The sequence below is a fragment of the Watersipora subatra genome, chromosome 4 (assembly GCF_963576615.1).
Source record: "Watersipora subatra chromosome 4, tzWatSuba1.1, whole genome shotgun sequence".
Lineage (NCBI taxonomy): Eukaryota > Metazoa > Bryozoa > Gymnolaemata > Cheilostomatida > Watersiporidae > Watersipora > Watersipora subatra.
The window spans coordinates 37,183,285-37,205,484 of record NC_088711.1 but is presented as its reverse complement, the minus strand read 5'-3'; the positions used below and the strand labels follow the sequence as shown (position 1 = coordinate 37,205,484).

Genomic DNA, 22,200 nt, shown 5'->3' with positions numbered 1-22,200 from the left:
ATCGTGGTGCCTGGAGATTGAGCCAACTACATCGAGGACTCGGCATTCAATTAAAACGCTCCTACCACATAAGTTGTGTGTTAAACTCATAGATATATATACCTATGAGTATACATACACATATACATATACTTACCTATGAGTATACATAGGTATATATATCTATGGTTAAACTTCAGAGCACTACGAGAACGTACGTATAAACCTTGGCAGACACGTTGAGCAGGCACGAATCCGAAGATGCTAATCGGCAAATCGGTCAAGGGATATAGACTGACCTATGCACTAAACGGCTCTGAGGATAATAACATTCATCGTTTCAGGTCAGTCGCCCGATTAAGACTGGACTGGTGTGTCTCCAGCAAGCGAGGGCTAATGCTGACATTACCAATAAAATGACATTCAACTATTCAACGCTGATTCTAGAGTGATTCTAGAACTACTCGACAATTCTAGAGAATGACGAATACTGTTGAAATAGTGATGTATCATTTGATTTTCAACATTAAACATTCTATTACATGCCAGTGATCACTATGTTATTTTGTTTTATATGTCTTGTAGTATACTTTTGTCTTGTAATTTTATGTTGGTCGATATTTTATCATTGGTTGTTCGTTGAATTACCTTATATTATAACGTTATGTTGGATGTTATGTTATCATTTGTTATTCGTTAAATGAAGTTTAACTTACCAAAATCTTGAGCAGCTAGTTGAAAAATTGAATGCCACCCTTTTATTGAACATCACCTCTCATTAAACATCAACATAAAAGCAGGGTCGAAAAATAGAATGCCATATTGTTCAAATAAAGGTTTTACGGTAAATTACCCTTCCATTCTTTACATCAAGAACACCAGACAATGATATAATATTTATCGAGAAACGATAATAAATGTTTTGTAAGAATTAAATTAAAAAAAAGTGACTTTGGATAATTTCTCACGGCACACTGGTGTGCCGCGGCACAGTGGTTGAAGATCACTGGACTATGCCCATCATTCGCAAGATTGTCAAGCCCAGAGTTGGGTTATTTTCTGGCAGGGGCTGCTAACCCCAGCCATTCGTAAAACAAAGGGTTCTTGAATTAAATTGAGGTGGCAGTCAATTGGAAGGGGCGCTCTATTTTTTAACCCTTCTATAATGGCGTTCAAATAAAGGTGCCGTTCTATTAAAGGTTTCACGGCGTATAATAGAGAGAGCCCTATATGTACACCTTTTTCCCTTTCGAATACGGCAAAAAATATCGACATTTTTAGGGCTAACTTCGAGATTCATGTAGTTATGTCAAATAGAGGTTCTATGGTAACCTTACAACGGTAACCTTACAACCATGCTGCTGATTTGGAATGTGACATGATAGTGGCAACGTTATCAAACTGTATTTTGTTGATTACCTTCTGGCTTAGCAGACTGCCATATCTTGCTTCTCGTCAATAGATCCAGCTCATAACGTTTCTAAGTTTTCTTCTTTGATAGTTTAAAAGAATGTCTGCTATATCTAATATGTAGGCTGTGTGCCGCTGAGCTGGACAGGAGACTGTGACATGGCTAGCTGCGGGAGGACAGATGAGGAAAACAAACTCAAGTGCAACCAGTTTACAGATTGTGTCTCTTGTCTCAGCACAGAAGACTGTTTCTACCGGGCAGGCTCTGGGGCTGAAATCTGTGGAGTTGTCCCACCACCTTCTCACATTGTGAGTACATTCATATGTACTCGACATGCGAGCTCAATGGGTTCTGGGATGGAGCTCGCATGTCAATTTACTCGTGTCACAAGGCACCATTTTTTTATAAAATGATTACAGTAAATACAAATTAATCTGTTACAATACTATGGAAAATACCACATTAACCTGGATATTACGGTGGAAAATGTGTTTTTGTTGTAATTCAGTACCTATGCCGACAAAGTTTACAAATGCTTGTTTAGTTGTTAAAATTTTTTAATAAAATCTAACATTACAATGTACACTACTGTATGTTTTTACCTTCTAGATAGAGTTGGGAGACTTGACAGCAACGCGTTAGGTACACTAAACTTTTGTGACACTACGTAACAGGAACTTTGAATTTAACTTATATGGATTTAGTTTACTAAACATGAAGCTTGAATGTTAACACTTGAAGCTAAGTTTTAATCTGTTACTAAACTTACTTTAATTTTATCGTTTTAATTTTGTATAAACTGTTTGTGGTTAGGCCTATGCGCTTTTGCCTCATGTTCACTATAACTTTTAGCCAACCTTTTAAGAAACCTTTTTTAAACTGAATTGAGGAGAAAGACCAAGCAATGCTGTTCTCAAAAATGGCCTCCCTCATTCTTGGCCATATAGTAGCAATCAGGAATCTTGTATCTTGAAGATTACTCATGTCTCAAGGAAGAAACTTACTGGAAATGCTGCTAGTATTTTGATTTTCTCGTATGTTGGGACACTTGTATGTTGGGGCACTCATATGTTGGGGCACTCATATGTTGGGGCTCTCATATGTTGGGGCACTCGTATGTTGAGGCACTCGTATGTATGTTGTGGCACTCGTATGTTGGGGCACTCTTATGTTGGGGCCGTAGATATTGACCCTAGATTGGCCAATAATAGCTATTCCCATCGGTTGCCTTGTCAGACTTAAATAGCATGACGTAACGTCATTGTATTGTACCTCATGCTTGACTGACTGTTTTTCACAATGGAGCTAATGAGGAGGTGACAAAATCACATTTATTTTCACATAAAAACCTTGGATACATAATCCAGTAAACTAAAGCAATTCTGTGATAATATCTGATAACCACCATAGATTAAAACTATAAAAGCTATGAATTGTTGCAGACAAATCATGAGCCATCAAGGCTTTATTTGCCACCCTCTCCTATCCCCATTCTCTCTTTTCCCCTTCTCCAAAAAAGAAGTGAGAAGGGGAAAAGAGAGAAGGGGGAAGGAGAGGGGGGGGGCAAATAGCCCACCCACTCAAAGAGCCAGACCCTGGTTAGGTAAATTGACTAATATCATGCTGAACTAAACATGACTAAATATGATGAGTATGCAAGTATGTCTTAAGTCAAAAATTAGACAGAATGATTATTTCACTGCTGGCTATGTAGCTGGCTAAGTCACCAAACCTGAAGTGTAATGATTGTATCACTAGCATCGTGGATGTTACCAACTATGATGTAAACCAAGCAACGAGTTCCCTAATCACAGTTAAGAATCGTGGTGGCTTGACTTTGTCTTCACCTGTGGTGATTGAGGTTTGCAATCACAGTGAAAAAGCGACAAGAGTGTTGCTTAGTAGTGCTGGATTGGTGAAAAACTTTTCCAGGCTAGCACTAATTGCCACCATGGAGAAGTTGCTGAGGTTCAACATCATGCTATTGTTTAAGTTTAATCATCAAGCTAGTAGCCTAGCTCGTGAGATAGTAAAGAGATATATTTCGATTAGGGCGCATTATGAAGCTAAGAATAGAGCTGGCATGGGTAGCTCGTCTGGTCTTGACCCACCGGGTCAGAGGTTCCCGGGTCGGGCCACCCGACCCTCGGGTCTTCCTATACAAAGACACGGGTAGGTTTATGGCTAAACAACAGCGGTTGTATATCGCTTTTTAAGTGCGATTGAAATGGAGTCGCATATAGTCCTAGCGCGGAAGGACCAGGCGAAATAAAACAAGGTGAGTCAAGACTATATTTTTACGTCTGCGACAATAGTGTTTGGACTATAGGTTTCACAACGTTTTTCGGCAAGAAATAATCAACATGTCGGTGGTCTGGGAGTTCATGAAGAAGCCAGTCACGAAAGGAAAATACCAAGTTATTTGTATAATATGCAAAAGCAATTTAAAGGTTGACTTGCAACAAAATTCACATTACAGTTATTTGGTATCATAAGATTCACCATGTCTTACTCTGTTGTGTTGTAGGTGTGAAATATATGGGAATGTGATTACAAGCTCTTAAAAGCTAAAAAACGAACAGTTAATCGCAACCACATGAGACCGCCGTAGTTTGGATTCGCTTTCCAAAACGGCTCAAATGAGACATAGTTGTTACAGGATGGTTTCTGTTTACACCTTCATGCAACCTCATTCGTCGAACCATTTTCACAAATATACTTCACGCATTCAATAAAACCATGTCTATTGTTCTTATGCGTCTGTTTTATCGTCATTGTAATGCTGTCATTTTTACCACTGATATCTTATAACTTACCGTAGATAATCATTAAACTTTTTAACCTTAGCTCGAAGGGAGTACATATCATTGTCTGATAATCATGATGAGCCTGTCGGTCACCTGTGATAATCGAAAAGTGCTGCAAAAATTATTTTCGAAGTATTGGGTCACGTGATCAGATTACGACGTGACGATTGAATAATGCCAAAACAAAACTGTAAAGTAGCAAGCATCTATATTTGATACGGGATATTCGGTAAAACCTGAAGTGTTTGTCATAAACTAGTGCTACGATAAGTTTTATATTGAGCTTTTTAATGGCTTTTCAATTCACATGAGAACATCGCGTGACAAGACGATAACCAAACTGTAATGACTACGTCAGAGAAATAAACAGATTCCAATCTACAGCGGCTTTTCGTTTTTGAGCTTTTAAGAGCTTGTAATCACATTTCCACGTATTTGGCACCTACAACACAACAGAGTAAAACATGGTGAATCTTTTGATACCAAATAACTGTAATGTGAATGTTGTTGCAAGTCAACCTTTAAGCTACAAAGAAGGGTCCACCTCAATACTATAATTGAGGCATTTACAACGAGGGCATCCTGAGGAACTTAAAAGCGCGTCTAAGAACCTTCAATTCAGCAAATTTATTTTATTTTTAGTTTCTTTCACTAACACCAAAAGTTTTGGGGAAGTGATGGATTTTTGCTTTCCACTATGTTGGGTTATCTATTTCTATATTTGTAAAGTATTTCTTAACTTGTTGATTATAATAGCAGTTGAAAATAAAATCTGTAATAAAAACACTAGCCAAATCATGCCATTAATCTAGCACTCATTGAATAGCATTGATCCACCAATGTCTAGCCATAAATTGTAGATTGCATCTATAAACCAAGCCACAAAATATAATGATTGGTGTGATAATGGTTTCTTTTATCTTAGTTTATTGATGTCACAACATTAGGCTGTAATAGAACTATCTCTTAACCTTAAATGAATAAAAATTCGCGCATGCTGACCCGGTCCGACCCGATCTTGGCCCTCATTGCTGACCCTGAGTCTGGTCCGACCCTGCATTCCTTGGTCTCGTTCCAGCTCTAGCAAAGAAAGCCATTGATTCCATTTCCCTGATCAGATCAAAACTTCACAGGCTCATCATATTTAGTCATGTTTAGTTCAACATGATATTAGTCTTTTACCTAGCCAGGGTCTGGCTCTTTGGGTGGGTGGGCTATTTGCCCCCCCTCTCCCTTTTTTCCTTCTCACTTCTTTGGAGAAGGGGAAAAGAGAGAATGGGGATAGAAGAAGGTGGCAAATAAAGCCCTGATGGCTCATGATTTGTGTGCAACAATTCATAGCTTTTATAGTTTTAATGTATGGTGGTTATCAGATACTATCACAGAATTGCTTTAGTTTACTTGATTATGTATACAAAAAGGTTTTTATGTGAAAATAAATGTAATTTTGTCAAATTCTCCTCATTAGCTCTATTGCTAAAAACAGTGCAATCAAGCATGAGGTACAATACAATGACGTTACGTCATGCTATTCAAGTCTGACAGGCTTTTCCCTTATTGGCCAATCTAGGTTTATATATCTATGGTTGGGGCACTCGTATGTTGGGGCACTCGTATGTTGGGCACTCGCATGTTGCGGAACTTTTATGTTGGGGCACTAGTATGTTGGGGCACTAGTATGTTGGGGCACTAGTATGTTGGGGCACTAATACGTTGGGGCACTCGTATGTTGGGCACTCGTATGTTGGGGCACTCGTATATTGGGGCACTAGTATGTTGGGGCACTAATATGTTGGGCACTCGTATGTTGGTGCACTCATATGTTGGGGCACTCATATGTTGGGGCACTCGTGTGTGGGTCACTCGTATGTTGGGGTTCTCATATGTCGGGGCTCTAGTGTTTTGGGCACTCGTATTCTGAGGTACTCATATGTTGGGGGACTAATATGTTTGGGCACTTGTATGTTGGGCAGTCGTATGTTGAGGTATGACTGTACTACATTTCTGCTTCATTAGCAGATTGATAGTTGTTTTAGACAAGTACTGTATCTTCAACATGGATACCTTAACAGTTAATATTACTTAACATTCAGATTAGAATATTCAGATTGACGATCTTGGTAAGTAAATGGGACGAAATGTGTGGTATTTAGGTTCAGACTCAGTTGCGTTCTTGTTTTATAGATAGGTTACAGCATTCAAACCTTGATCTCTTAGCAATCATGTAGGGAGTATTTGTCCTCGGATCAGAGCTGTACTTTAAAGAGATGTGAGAAAACGGCTGAATGTTGGGAACGTGTTGCCACATTTGAACATATAACTATTGATCTCTGCGCTATCACCTGATTAGCGGAATAATATTATGAGCAAGTCCGATCACATGGAAGTGTGCTACTATGAGAATATGTAAGAGATTTTGTTTGGATATAACGACAACAAAACTTACTCTTCAGATATTTAGCATTAGATATTATCCGCTACCTAACTTCTTGTTATATTTAGTTTAGTGGAAGATGTTGCGAGTCTGACTCACAACATCTTCAATTAAATCATAAGCTTTCCCTGATTTGTTGCATGAGACCCAAAACTATTGACATTTCATGAGGTAAGGCCGAAGGCTGTTGCTATGTTGTCTTATTTCTCTCAATAGCTTCAACAGGCTTCATGTTTAATATACATACTTGTATATATCTTGAGTAGCGAGCTCACTCTCAAATTTTGTTATTAACGCTGGAGAATAAAGTTTGAGTAATTCGCTCATCATTACACTTGAGTGCATCGAGAAGTGGTGTAAACTCATCAACGTTTGAGGAGAATCGAAGCAGTTGAGAGTCGTCTTACTAACAAATGCAGTCTATCATCGGAGCGTTTAGCCATCACCAGCAGGTTTCATGCTCTCAATGAAGCTGTTTCATTCACATCTCGGTTATAGTTCAAACATATTAAACAGGTATTAACTACTTTCGTCTAATTCGTACAGATAATGTGAAAATAGCCTGAGACAAGGTTCTTACAAGTTGAATCTACTGAGACTAGCCAATTCAGGCGGCTGCTTATATACCGTGTCATGTCAGCATGACCAATATTATTGGTCAAGTTTATTGTATGACAGACAGTAAGAAGTTTTAGTATTGTTGTTACTAGTACTTGAACTGTTAATATTGCTCTTATTGATGTCATGGACTACTTTTATATATCTCTAAGGATATCTATATAGGTAATACAATATTATAGGAAGCAATAAAAGGTATTGTGGAGAATAGTGTGCAGACTTATTGCTGTTTGTAACTGAGGTACACCGATCAGTTCCATTTGTTAGTAGTCACTTATATACTTGTTTTGATACCAAAATTTATTCAACTCACCACACAGTACAAGTTATAGACTGAGAGCACCAATTATAGGCTGAGAGCACAAGTTATAGACTGAGAGCACTAATTATAGACTGAGAGCACAAGTTATAGACTGAGAGCACAAGTTATAGGCTGAGAGCACAAGTTATGGACTGAGAGCACAAGTTATAGACTGAGAGCACAAGTTATAGCCTGAAAGCGCGTTATAGACTGAGAGCACAAGTTATACTGAGAGCACAAGTTATAGGCTGAGAGCTCAAGTTATAGACTGAGAGCACAAGTTATAGACTGAGAGCACAAGTTATAGACTGAGCGCACAGGTTGTAGACTGAGAGCACAAGTTATAGACTGAGAGCACAAGTTATAGACTGAAAGCACAAGTTATAGACTTAGAGCACAAGTTACAGACTCAGAGCACAAGTTATAGACTGAGCACAAGTTATAGACAGAGAGCACTAAGGAGCTTGCAAAAGACGCTAAGATTACACAGAACACAAATCGTGAAGTATTGCTGGGGTCAATATTTCAGGCAAATAACATTTTAATAATATTTTTGTGCAGAAAACTTGACAACCTAACATCAAATTGAGAATTGCTCTTCTCACACCACTGTGGTTATTTTTTTAGCTTAATCTCAAGCTGTCTGCTTAATATTTGGTTTGTTGTAGAATCCTTTGCTGCAGAATCTCGAGACATGTGGGAACGACGACTGTAGCTATATCAAGAACTGCAATCTGTGCGACTCCCTTTCTCACTGCTCCTGGTCTATCCTTTCAGGGAGTTGTGTGACCCAATATTCCACTCTCGATATTAGTAGTGAGTGTTTCCTGCTTCGGAGTTCGTTCTATTTTGTCTAAAGCGCCTGTGCTTATCAGTAATGAGATTAATAGACAAGGAAACTGCTAGTTGCTTTAGTTACTGTAGTCTTTGTAAGTGTTGATTTGGTTGAACACAGAATTCCGCTACCAGCCAGTGCCTTTGTGTTCAGCTTTAAAGTTCTATCGAAGCAGGTTGATGAGGAACAATCGCGTAAAGCCATGCGTACATACATGTAATCACAAGTTTTTAGACCTTTCAACCTACTACTGTTGTTTCAACTCAGTAAAAATTGCCTGCGTATTTGGCTACTACAAAACTGCCCAGTTTCTCTCAACCAATCATGTGTTCATTGCTAATGACAGCTGACCAATGAATCAGTGCCAATACTATGTATAGGACAATAATGTAAAATTGAAAAAAAAGAAAATGCAACTTCCAATCTTGGATTTTATTCTGTCCGAGAGTTATTCCTCTTTATCAGGCAAAGACAGAAACAGAATGCAACATGCTATTTACACACATTTGTCCGCTATTCGAGTTGGGACATTTTATAATCCTTGAATTTCAGTTGAAGGGCAGTTAAATTACTAGTGTTTGCTTGTAGCTCATGATGGTGCCGTGTGCCAGCTCCCTTGCTACTCAATAAATTCCTGTGGTAACTGTACAAGCAATGGCTGTCTCTGGTGCGAAAGTCAGTCAGTCTGTATTGACAGCAGCTCCTATCTCACATACTTCCCTTACGGCCAGTGCCTCGAGTGGACATTTCTCGTCTCCAAGTGCCCAGGTTGGTTTTCGCTCTCACTTCTAGCAGTTCATGATTGCCTTTGCTAGACTGTGTTTTCATATAGCCTGCTCAGTGTGCATCAGGAAACCTCAGAGTTTCCATCATTAGGTGGAAATTGACTAGTCTATGAAACAGATCACGTGAGAAATGAATTAATAGACTAGATATATGTGATTTTGTGAGGGATTTTACATTTTCTGCTTGTCAATTTAGGAACTTTAATAGACAGCTAAGTATCATACGGACGTCACCCGTAACAATTGGTAAAAACTTAGGCACCTGTTCATCTCTGTTAGGACCAGTGACCTTTTTACACCACCATTATTGTTATTATTATTATTGTTAAATGGCGACTTGTTCAAGGTATTCAGCACAAATACTTAATTTCAGTTCGCAATATTTTTGGAAAACAAGGAAAGAAATTTCAGCTGCACTTTTTTTATTTTTTTACCGACAAATATTAAAAAGCTTATCACAATTTCATGCGTTTCCTGTTTAAATAAAAAACACTATTATCTGCATCCCACTATCAAACAACAAAAATCATCACATCCATCACAACGGACAAGCAATACAAAAAGTCGTCTTCGTGTTTTACAAGGAGGCTAAAATCCATTACAGCTTTGGTTATAGTCGGGTGCATGAGTCCAAGTGCTGTGTCTGCAATGGCAGACTGAGTGGTTATAGTCAGGTGTATGAGTCTAAGTGCTGTGTCTGCAATGGTAGATTGAGTGGTTATAGTCAGGTGTATGAGTCTAAGTGCTGTGTCTGCAATGGCAGATTGAGTGGTTATAGTCAGGTGTATGAGTCCAAGTGCTGTGTCTGCAATGGTAGATTGAGTGGTTATAGTCGGGTGTATGAGTCTAAGTGCTGTGTCTGCAATGGTAGATTGAGTGGTTATAGTCGGGTGTATGAGTCTAAGTGCTGTGTCTGCAATGGCAGATTGAGTGGTTATAGTCAGGTGTATGAGTCCAAGTGCTGTGTCTGCTAGGGTAGATTGAGTGGTTATAGTCAGGTGTATGAGTCTAAGTGCTGTGTCTGCAATGGTAGATTGAGTGGTTATAGTCGGGTGTATGAGTCTAAGTGCTGTGTCTGCAATGGTAGATTGAGTGGTTATAGTCAGGTGTATGAGTCTAAGTGCTGTGTCCGCAATGGCAGATTGAGTGGTTATAGTCAGGTGTATGAGTCCAAGTGCTGTGTCTGCAATGGTAGATTGAGTGGTTATAGTCAGGTGTATGAGTCTAAGTGCTGTGTCTGCAATGGTAGATTGAGTGGTTATAGTCGGGTGTATGAGTCTAAGTGCTGTGTCTGCAATGGCAGATTGCATTAGGTATAACGGTTCAGCTCCTGTTCTTTATAGGCTGTTACTTTAGTCTGTGTGGTAAATCTGATATTAATACAATCCTACTCTATGAATTATCTATAATAATTCTTTCCTTTTGCCATCACTCTTTACTCTGTCCTGTTACATCATTTCCATGACGACAAATATTAACTACAGGCAGGAAAGTTTTGTGTTGTTTTTTGCCTTCATATGGTAGCTCTGTTTGAAATCTTTTCCATTTATGGTCCCATCTCTCAACCGCCAGCAAATGCTGATCTCACAAACAACAATACATACCTGTTTGTTTTAGCTGTTTCATGTGAGAAGATTGAAAGCTGCAAAGAATGCCAAAGGAATGCAATGTGCGGCTGGTGCAATGACCCGTCTAACACAGGTTTGATTTGTTTTTCCTTATGTAATTGTCTACACACTCACGCGGGCATAACTCCAATGTTTTCATACTTGTTACATTTCGTGTGATAAGCTATGGAAAAGCCTGTGACACACTTAATATAAGATTTTCTGTAAAAAAGGTAATTGTCCACTTTTACAACAATTGTATGTAGCAGTGATTTACTTTCACAACTACCGTATGGAGTGATGATCTACGTTCACAACTATTATATGTAGCAGTGATCCACTTTCACATCTACGATATGTCGCGATGATCTAGTTTCACAATTGCTATATGTGGCAATGATCCACTTTCACAACTATTGTATGTAGCGATGATTTACTTTCATAACTACTATATTTGGCAATGATCTATTTTCACAACTACAATATATAGCGGCGATCTACTTTCACAACTACAATATGTAGCGACGATCTACTTTCACAACTACTCTCATGAAACCTCTCAATGATCGCCACCTTTATTTGACCAGCAGTTTAAAAGGGTTAAAAAATAGAACACTGTTATAGAAGAAAGGTTGAAAAATAGAGCGTCATCCCTTAATTGAACGCCATCTCCATTTCATCGCCACTTTGACATTCTTTGATCTTTATAAACTCATAATAGAACGTGATCAGTAGAAAAGTGTCCTCAAAATCGTACTAATAATGACTTGATCACATAGATAATAATTAATTCTTTCGTGGTTTTTGTTTGTATCGAAGTCCGTTTTCCGACTCCAAATCTTTTAGGCTTTTTTCTTTAAAATTTTGAAAGCATTCGCAGAAATAATTAGTAACTTTATATGGCTAATAGTAGTTCCTTGTTTAACATGGTCTTAATACTTGGACATGTGAAAAACGTTTTACATTTACGATGGTATATGAATGACTAGTTTTAGGCCAAAGGTTGTGCTTAGTGAGCAAAACCCAGTAAAAGTTTTGCTTTGTTAAGCAATTGTTTGGATGCTAATATCGACTAGTTCAGAAGTGCAGAAGATGATTTGAGGTCAGCAGAAATTGTGGAAGGTATTGGACAGTCAGCAGATGTTCGTTCCATCGATTGCAACAATCGGAACGCAACTGGCTGAGCTAACAATGCAAATATTTTTGTTTCAAAAACGTTAATTTTTTTTTCTGCATTTATTATAAGTATGGTGCGTTTATGTCGCTTGTTCTTGAATATATATATTTGTGGCGTTTAATAGATTACTACTATATAACTTATAAATTTGCAGATTTATAGCATATTATTTGTTAGCTTCCTTATGGTGATTTTACTTGGCTTACAATGGATCGACACTCATAACTCCTTTTCTAATGTACATAAAATGTCAGTTTTTGCTGCAAACTTTAGCAAACATATCAATGAATGCCGTGAGCTTTTACGCAACATTAGTAAATAATACTAAATATAGTTATAAAATAAAAATATGGCTTCAAGTTTAGTATAAAATAAAAAATTGAAAGCTCCAACAAATTTCACAGCATGGTGCAAGCTATAATATCCTCATAGGTTAATAGCAAGCAATAGATGCCAACTGGTAGAGATATTTCTCGTATTCTCAATGCACATTTATTTAGAGATCTACAACAAGTTGGAAGTAAGTTGGCAGATTTATTGCATCCGAAAGGGTTAATATCGCTCTACCCGAAGGAGAGTAAAATATAGGCGACATTCGTTTTGCCTGTAAAAGCGTTAAATTTAGCTTTCCAAAATTCTGACCAGCTATTTGAAAAATACAATGCCACTCTTTATTTCAACGTCACCTCTAAAGAAATGCCACTCTAGAGAAGGGTTGAAAAATAGAGCGCCATGGTGTTTAAATAGAGGGTTTACGGTATGTATCATTATATTTTCCATCGATTCTCAACAGCCTATACTATTATCAAATCATATTTACCGTCACTTTCATTTATTCATTTTTTGGGCCTGAAACAAAGGAGTATCAAAAAAAATCACATCCACATTTTTCAGATAAATTGTTTAATTAGAAATTAGTTTCTATAGAGGATAAACGATGTCCAAATATTTTGACAAAAGGAAGATATGAAGGGTTCACCTTTTAAACTTGAATTGGATTGAAAAGGGTCTCCATCCTAATGTAGTAGTACCTGATTTACATCTGGATAAAGCTATGGATGTGCAAGGAATGCTCTGTTCATATCTTAGCACTAATTGCTCATAAGGCAACAGAACGAAATACTAACATAAAGAATACCGCTGAAGCCTTAGTGCCTATATTATTTTTCTGCAATGAATTTTTGTCATTTTGTTTAACCAGCATTCATGGTTTTGATGAAAAATGTGTGTATTACCCTGCTATTGTATCATAAACGATTTTGTTCAGTTTTCATGTACATGTAACTCTGGAATTTTCCTGGATTTATGTACTAAATAATATTGTCTAACCACAGACAGTGCAATCTGTGAAAGCCAACCCTTCTACAATATAATTTTAGTTGTTGGTTGCTGCTATTCTCATGCCTTTGTAGTCTAGGTATGACTTGTTCCACCAGCAGTTCACATGGCAGCAACATTTATTAAAGTTTCTTGTATATGCATTATTATTATTATGAATTGAATTAAATTTTTGTTTTAGCACAGAATCAATACGTGCTTACTAGAAAAAATCTTATGGTGATGATCAGTGCATGTACTGAAATAAAACATTAAATAAAAGTTTTTGTTTTCAACATAGTCAACAAACAAAGTTCAATTTGAAGTACCTTTTGACCTTATTTGTACTTGTGTACCTGAGTCTTTGCACTTTTCCTGTTTTTTGACAGAACGGTATGCATCATCTCACTGATTCAAACATCTGATTTTGTAGGCAAGGGTCGCTGTATGAACGGAGGTCTGACTGAAGATATAAACGCCATCTGCCCCAGAGAAGACTGGTATTTTGCATCTTGTCCAGGTTTGTGTCACTAGATAAGACAGGCTTGTCTTCAAGCTCACAAGATTGATCTCATTGTGTTAATCAACATTGCTTTAGATATCTATCAACATTGCTCTAGATATCTGTGGCCTACTGCCGATTTCATTGTGTTAACCAACACAGCTCTAGATATCTGTAGCCTGCTGTTGATCTCATATTAAATGTGGGATTCGACAAAATAATATTGGTACCAATGGAAGACATAAACGCTTCCTTTAGGTGTATAGGGAATTATTAGAATATTCTGTTTGTTTGGATACGGCAAACCATGTGCTTTGCTCTGCACTCGGCTGCATCCTCTGCTATTGGCTATATTTAGCATGCCAGTGCAATGGCCATAGTATATGTGATGAGGCTGGTAGTTGTCTCTCCTGCTCAAACAACACAATCGGAGCAAGCTGTGCATCATGTGCAACTGGTTACTACGGAAACCCTGTGAATGGTGGAACCTGTCGACGTAAGTATGACCACTATCAATTATAGATGTCTACAGGTGTTAAAGTTGTCTTGTTTTTATTTCCATCATTATTATTTGATGTTTATGAAATATTAGCATTCATCTCCGTAGATGTCTCGAGGTATCTATATTTTTATTTCTTCCATTTTCTATGTTCTGTGAACATTTTTATTGCATATTTTGTTTATTTGTTACATTCCCTGGTCATGGTGTGGACTAGTTTGTTATTCATGATTAACTTTGAATACTGCTTATTCGAATTATGGACGGTTGGGCGACAGACACTTAGGCGACACTTTCGGTTCGAAAGGCGACAACTTCAGACGGAAGGGCGACACAGCGGACAAACAGGTGACAATTCTGGACATTGAGGCGACAATTCTGAGGGCAGGATTAATTCAAAATATTAAGTCCTGTTATGTTGTTGTGAATTAGTAGTGAACACAAATAAGACGCCAACTTTATTGATGCCCAGATCGGAATTCTTGCATTAGTCTTGGCATCTATTACCTGCTTATATCCTCATTAATCTGATTACATTATTCTTTTACACACAGTAGAATTTCATATTGTATTATTGAATGTACCCAATATTTATTTAATTGAGATGGTTATTATTAAAAAAAACTGCTGAGATTAATGTCTTTAATCGCCCAACTATTCTTCTGTTCATCCTTTTCCACAAATTTAACTCTAGAGTCTGTCAACTCCACACACTCAGAAGTCATTTAGCCAGTCTATATTTTCTTTTTCACTTCCTTCCTTGAATGCTTGGAAAAACTGGCAAGTTGCTTATCAGTGTGGCAGGAGTCTGAGATTCTTTACCGCCTAATTTATAACATCATAGAGGTACCAACCTTTTTCACCCCTTTGAAGCGATGCATTCTTGAGTCACTAGCATACCGCTGTTGATGAGTCATTATACTATCTTTGGCTCATGTATCATGTATTAGGATCCTCAGTAGTAGCTCTCAAATTAATGTATATTCTTGTTCTGATTGCAGTATGAAAATAAATACATACATATGAGTTTAGCTTGATACATTTTAATAAATTTGCTTTTTGGTAGATTTATACAAATAGTAAAGCTGATTTTTATCATATATAACTTTCAAAAATACGTATATCAATAGTTTGCAGCATTAATTTTTTTTACAATGCCTTTATTCTGATTGATACTATGTAGATAAACCCATCTAGCGATAGAACTTCTCTTTCCTATCTAGAATGACAAGATCAGGTTCACGGTTATAAAGTGGCAACTGAATATTACTTTCTGCTAATTCTAAAACTTAAATGAAAAGATAATTTGAATTACAGGAGTATAATTATACACAGTGACTCGCAGGTACTCGAATGCACTTGCACTTCCAATCATACACAAAAATAATTGCAGGAAATTCCCTACACCACTATTTAATAAAGTTGTCATTAAAGTTCAAGCTGATGGCTGTCTATGTAATATCTTCCCATCTTTTTTGAAGTCTGTCCTTTGTTAAAATAGTCGTGTATAAAAAAGATTCACAGTGCGTGTTAAAATGCAAAATATAGTATATGATGTGGCACGTGGCAGCATTAACCTGCAACTGAGTATGTATCACAAAGGTCATTGAGGTGTTGATCACTCCTCATTATCTCAAACTACAGGTTGTGTGTGCCATCGGGATCTGTGACAAGAGTAATTCGGTCAAATATCTCAAGTGACTCTAAAGGTAACATGGCATCAGGACTGGTTAATTTCTATGCTTTGGAATGGATCATTTCTCCATAAGCTTTCTGTGATGCTGTTTAGTCTTCTTGCAACAAGCTGCAGAAGTTAGTAAAATATGGATATATCTTAGACACCTATGTCAGAAAAATCCTTCATTCTTCATACTCAAATAAAATCGCGACAAACATACATCAGTGTGAACCGCCTATTGAGTCTGCATTATAATGACATTGAATTATTATCATAATTGTAAAGAAACAAGGATAAGGAAATCATTATTTCCACAAATGAATGAGAAATCACAATAATAGGGAATTGTCTTTTCATCTCACACAAAGAGCAAACTTCTCCCAGCTACTGTGAATTTCGACGATCGAAACCATAAAACTATTTCTTCTCGAGGTAAGATAACTCTAAAGTTTCAACAATCAGAGACAAGATTGTCGACATTTTAGCCGAGAACGTGACTTTTCGAACAGTTTTGAACAAACATTTTGATACAAAAACAAGTTTTGGTGTTTTAATTGAATAAGCTAGATGCATTTTTAGAAACAAAACCTTAATGTTTTGTTAACTGTCTGGGCTAGCATAATCAGAGAAATCTCACCAATGGCGTTTAAAAATACATGTTGCTATTTCGATTTATAAAAACGTTTGTGAAAAAACAATAACACTGTCAAGGCTACATTTCAAAAATATACGTAAGCATTGCACACGATGACAGCTTGTCATAGCTTGTCAGTACATTACCTCGCCTTCAACCAAACAGCAAATTTGTCGCCTTTCAGTCTGGAATTGTCGCCGGTTTGTCTGCCGTGTCGCCTTTCCGTCTGAAGTTGTCGCCTTTCAAACCAAAAGTGTCGCCTAAGTGTCTGTCGCCCTAGTGACTGTCGCCCAAAAGTCCAGTTACCGCTTATTCGGGTCATGTATTGAAAATAGTTGCATTGTGGGATACATATTTGTTATAGGACAGAATTACTAGCTATTCGTGTGCTCATGCCTATGGATCTTCTCTACTATTCAGCTACAGTGTATCTTGTGTTTTCATAGCCTGTGATTGTGATGATGCGGCGGATGAATGTGATGACAAGACAGGAGATTGTCATTGCCAGGTAAAGGGGGCTGTTGGAGCAAAGTGTCAAAGGTGAGCTGGTCGTACTGTGTAAGGTTATATTAAATAACACATTTGTGGATAAAAGGCCTAGTCTGCTAATGTGATCATGTTCATGCGAAACTACTACTTGTTTTGGACACATAAAGACACATCCATGAGGTATGTTATAGGATATCAGCACAAATGCTTCATTTGTGAAAGACCTGCTCTTTAGAAAGTAACTATTTGAAGCTTTGAACAGCAAATAAAATGCAGGCCTAATGTCATGTCATCGCCGTTCATGTGACCTTTTATATTCACACGCTAAATTGAAATTATGTGTGAAATTGCAGCTGCGACAGTGCAAGACAGTATCGGAAAGACATCTTATATAAGAATGAATGTTATTGTGAGTATCTATTGCAGTTTAACACTCTTTTAACTCCTCTGTATTCACCTTTTTGTTGCGCAGTTGCTTTATCTACTGTAACAGTTGATTAATTGTGGTCTGTTTGCCATGCGAACTTTACTCTAGATACGTACTAGATAAGTTATGTCATACAAAACTGAATCATCCATGCAACACTCCTTAACTCAATTGTGAGCTAGGCCTTAAATAGACTGAGAGGCTACTGGAATGGACAAGTGAGGAATGTAGCGTTCTATCCAACGAAAGAATTGATTCTGTTACTTTACTGTGCTATTGCAGACGCTCTTAGTGTAGGCTATCGGTACACATTCAACTTTTCCAAACCCGAAGAGAAATATGTGACTCGCATCAACCTGCAGTGTGTTCCAATCTATACGGACCGTGATGCCGAGTTCACCATAGAATGTCAAGGACTGGCTGACACTAACCTCAGTCTTTACTCTGGTATGACATCCGCTATCTCGCTCTCTTGTCCATATAAATTTCATATACAGTTGGTACAACTTGAGTGTATTAGTTGTCATGGTTTGTCTGGGTGTTACACAGAGATCTCTCAACTCGCCCAGTCTGATCTTACATCAGCTTTTAATCATTTGTTTTATTTAGCAGTTACTTATATATTTAATATATTGATAATATAAAATTCTCTTGGGAGTTGTAAAATTCAAATTGTTTGTAACAGAAATATCAACGTACTACCTTCACAGCCACTGAGATGGTTAGGATTTATATCTGCCTGAAATCTTTGTGTGTCAAGTCTGGAGTCCTGGTTCGGGAGTCCACGCTTTGAAATTTTCAAGCAAATGCAGCTTGTTACGGATTCACATTCTTAAATGCCAAATTATATCACGATATGACAAGTATGTCCCTGTGATATACTAATTTAGGATGTTAGGTAGCGCTGTGCGCTACAAGTTTGTCTCTGCGGTGTATGGTTTATAGGGTTCATGGTTATTTGCAGCCACCTACCCTGATAAGTTCATCCACTATGAAACAGTTACATGTCCACAACAGAGTCGTTCCCTCACGCTTAGCCACAAGGATTATGAGTTTGGTACACAGTATAATGCCACAATAATCCTGACCCTTGAGCACTTTACCACTCCCTTTGTCTTTCAGGTGAGTTCTTTTTTGGCAATACGACTTTACAGTGCTTACGTTATAGCGGCGATGATATGACAAGTATATTGTACGTATAAGCATCCAAATGTGGTGCACTTGGCGCGCTAAGAATAGCAGGTGAAACAGAGATAGGGAGGGATCTTTTGGTGGTTTTATGAATGTGAACTGTCAGATATTATTCGCCTTTGAACTGTTTTATGCTATCAGGTGCTTTGTTGTTCTAGTTTGACATTCAATAAACAGTGAACAGACTTAAGTAGGCCAAGACACCTTCTTTCTGACTAACAGGTCTGCTCCTGCTAGGAACAGCAGGAGATATCCTCTTCTGTTCATCATAAAACCTGAACCACAGTTGCTAAAACAATTAAATATGTATCAGTTTCAACAGACTAAATGAATCTGTTCCATCTGATTTGAGGAATACATTGATAATTAGTCGTTTTTACAGGTTTCCTTTACTCAACATACTAAAATTGACCTGATGATGTTTCTGCTAATATTCTTTGGCTGCTTCCTGTCCCTGCTTATGATTGCTGCCTTCGTTTGGAAAGTTCGTGCAAGGTACATGGTGGTGCAGCGGCAAAGCGTAAGTTGACCATTTTTACCTCATTTCTAACGACTGTCTTACGATTGCATAGATCAGCGCTTTAAATATTGGAGTCAAGTGATGAAACAGCAGTTCTGGAAAGGGAATCTTTAGAAAGGACCAAAGTAATTGAAGAGTCAATGATTAGTTGCTCAGTTGAGGCAAGGCCTTTCTTGGTTTTTTTGTAGGGCAAGTGAAGGTATTGGGGAGTTACATAAATATTGTTATTAACTCTTTTGTTACCAAATTAATTTTTTTACAGGGACAACTTAATATTCAGTAAAGCCTTATATTTGACAGGCCTTATATTTGACAAGCCTTATATTTGGTGCATATAAATTGTCATACCTTCTGAACCCAACGGTCTATAAAAATATTTAAATACCAAATTATTCAGCATGAAATTCTACAATAGTTGATGCTGTAAACAGGCTATAAAAGTTTTACAGAGTGAGCTCAGACACCAGTTCGGCCCTTTTCGCTACTACCGTGAGCGTGTTCCGAGTCAGGCAAATTATCAATATTATTAAAGCTTATGACATTATTATTACTGCTGAAAATAAAATAATCATTCTTATTAGTACTATAGATCAATAAATACTCACTAAAAGTCTATTGATGTACAATTAGTGAAACCTACAAAGCTGTAATGTCTGATGTGACTGGTCATTGCGAAAAAGAAATTGCGATAAATTTTTTTTTCAAAATTAAGTGTTTGAAAGGTGAAAATAAGCTCAGGGTGAGCAGTAAACATGTTCTAATGGCTCAACGCCGGCAGATGATCGTTTCCTTCTGTTTATGTACATAAGCGATAGGCCAATCAATTAACTACTCACTAACCAGAAACATCTTGTATTAAGCTTACCAAAGCCTCACCAAGTAGCTCTTGGCCATACACAAATGCTGTTCCACCCTGCACTATGGGGTTCGTCTCACACAAAGAGTTAACCAAGATTGAAAGGAAAAAATAATTAATAAGCCGCAATTATGCCGGCCAAAAGTTTTACTTAATTTCATGAAATACGTTTTAGGTTGCAGGGAAAGTGTACAAGCACTTCAAGTCAAAATAATGTAGAACATAATTGTGTTACAAAGCACCCTCAGGATATGATTTTGATCCATTCCATGGTTGGCATCGCATGATGAAAAAATCGTATGGAGGGGTATAGAAACCATAGCAATTATATAATGCAAACAACCCTTGGTGAAAATCGTCAAAATAAGTGCTGTACATAATAAAAATTAGTACCAGAATAGTACATTAACCTTAGTAAATATAGTTACCTACAGCAACTTTATTATATTTAGTGGTTATGATCTGCAATAAAATGTAATGTTATTATGTATCGTAGGGAGTTCTTACCTTCTAGACAAACGTACATATAACAAACTTTGAACTCGCCTCAAATAAGTTTAGTTTTCTAAACACACACCTTGAAGCTAAGCTTTAGTATGCATTTTTAATTATTTTACTGAATTTCAACTGTTTATCACTAAAATTTTATTACATATCAGTTTCCGTCTTCGCTTTCGCTATAACTTTTAGCAGACCTGTTTAAAACTTTTGTCAACCTAATTCGGCAAGAAAACCCGAATGATGATGATGCTGTTTTCGTAATGAAATGGATTTTTGTTAGCAAGTTGAAAAGAGCTGTCTGACCACTCACCTTCTGCTTGAAGAGAACTATGCTACTAGTTTTAAAGGGAAAATATTACTGTTGTACAGACGAAAATTGCTGAACTGAAAGAAATCGGTCATTGTGTCTCTTTCAGCCATTGTGAAAATATTTTCGGCGAACAGCATTTCGGTGTCTTCGTTATTTTTATGTACGTAATAAGAACACCGACTGCCAAATTGGAACTGTTGAAAATTCTGTTGAATTCATATGGGGTAATAAGATTCGTATGGTGAAGTGGAAAAATCATCATGTTTCACTTCGTAAGGTGAAAAAAATCGTATATCAGGGTAATCATATCCTGAGGGTGCACTGTATTTGCGTGTAAACACTGTACTGACCCCAACAGAGCTTTGCCATGTTTTGTATAGCAACAAAGGCAAGAGAGACGCATTATGGCGAGTAGACCTTTCTCAAGCATACTTTTGACTGTTGATGATCTGAAAAGCCTGGCCTCTCAAGAACAGGCTGCAGTCCAGCCGCCTCAAACACAAACAACACTCACCGAGCCACTGACACCTTTCCAAAGAACATTTAGCAAAAGGAGTAGGCGAAAGGCAGGAGTTGTCCAATCCAACTCGGTGAGTAACTCGATACACTGGCTATGTAGATGCTTGTTAGGTTGAGTAATTTACTATTTTCTTGGTATTATTTCTTTTATAAAATTTAATTGACTTTTTTTGTGTACACGGCTGAACGAATGAATATGCACTTATTGCAGCAAGTGACAGCCGTTGGGCTCGAGCCTCTAGACGGAGCAACCGTCGCTATAGCTAGTGTTATGATAAAGCTACCAACTGGTGGAGAGGAGGTTCCAGCCTATGGGATGTGTGGCTTAGCGTTTGGATCTACTTTGGTAGCAGGTAAAGTTAGCCCAATGATTGTCAAAATAATTTGATGCACTTCTTGGTAAACTTTCACTAACCAATGAGAAATTATCTTCTCTCAGCTCAAACCTCTCATCAACAGGATGACTTGACAGTATCAACCTTAAAAGTTGACTTGCAACAAAATTCACATTACAGTTATTTGGTATCAAAAGATTTACCATGTTTTACTCTGCTGTGTGGTAGGTGCAAAATATGTGGAAATGTGATGACAAACTCTTAAAAACTCAAAAATGAACAGTTAATCGCCGCCATCATGAAACTGCTATAAATTAGAATCTCTTTCCAAAACGGCTGAAATGGGACGTACTTGAACAAGATGGTTTCTGTTTACACTTTCATGCAACCTCATTCGTCAAAATATTTTCACAAATATACTTCACACATTCAATAAAACCATGTCTATTGTCCTTACGCGTCTATATC

General features: G+C 37.5%; 1 protein-coding gene across 1 annotated transcript in view; it reads left to right on the top strand.

The window, feature by feature from the left end:
• LOC137392761 (attractin-like) overlaps positions 1-22,200 on the top strand; it is a 51,040-nt gene that overhangs the window by 27,620 nt on the left and 1,220 nt on the right. The window contains exons 12-24 of the mRNA XM_068079083.1: positions 1,514-1,698; positions 8,219-8,366; positions 8,974-9,153; positions 10,788-10,871; positions 13,705-13,791; positions 14,132-14,269; positions 17,031-17,124; positions 17,427-17,482; positions 17,783-17,947; positions 18,465-18,622; positions 19,074-19,211; positions 21,259-21,468; positions 21,609-21,750. Of these exons, the coding sequence (XP_067935184.1) occupies positions 1,514-1,698; positions 8,219-8,366; positions 8,974-9,153; positions 10,788-10,871; positions 13,705-13,791; positions 14,132-14,269; positions 17,031-17,124; positions 17,427-17,482; positions 17,783-17,947; positions 18,465-18,622; positions 19,074-19,211; positions 21,259-21,468; positions 21,609-21,750 (1,785 nt within the window). The remainder of the gene's footprint in view (positions 1-1,513; positions 1,699-8,218; positions 8,367-8,973; positions 9,154-10,787; positions 10,872-13,704; positions 13,792-14,131; positions 14,270-17,030; positions 17,125-17,426; positions 17,483-17,782; positions 17,948-18,464; positions 18,623-19,073; positions 19,212-21,258; positions 21,469-21,608; positions 21,751-22,200) is intronic.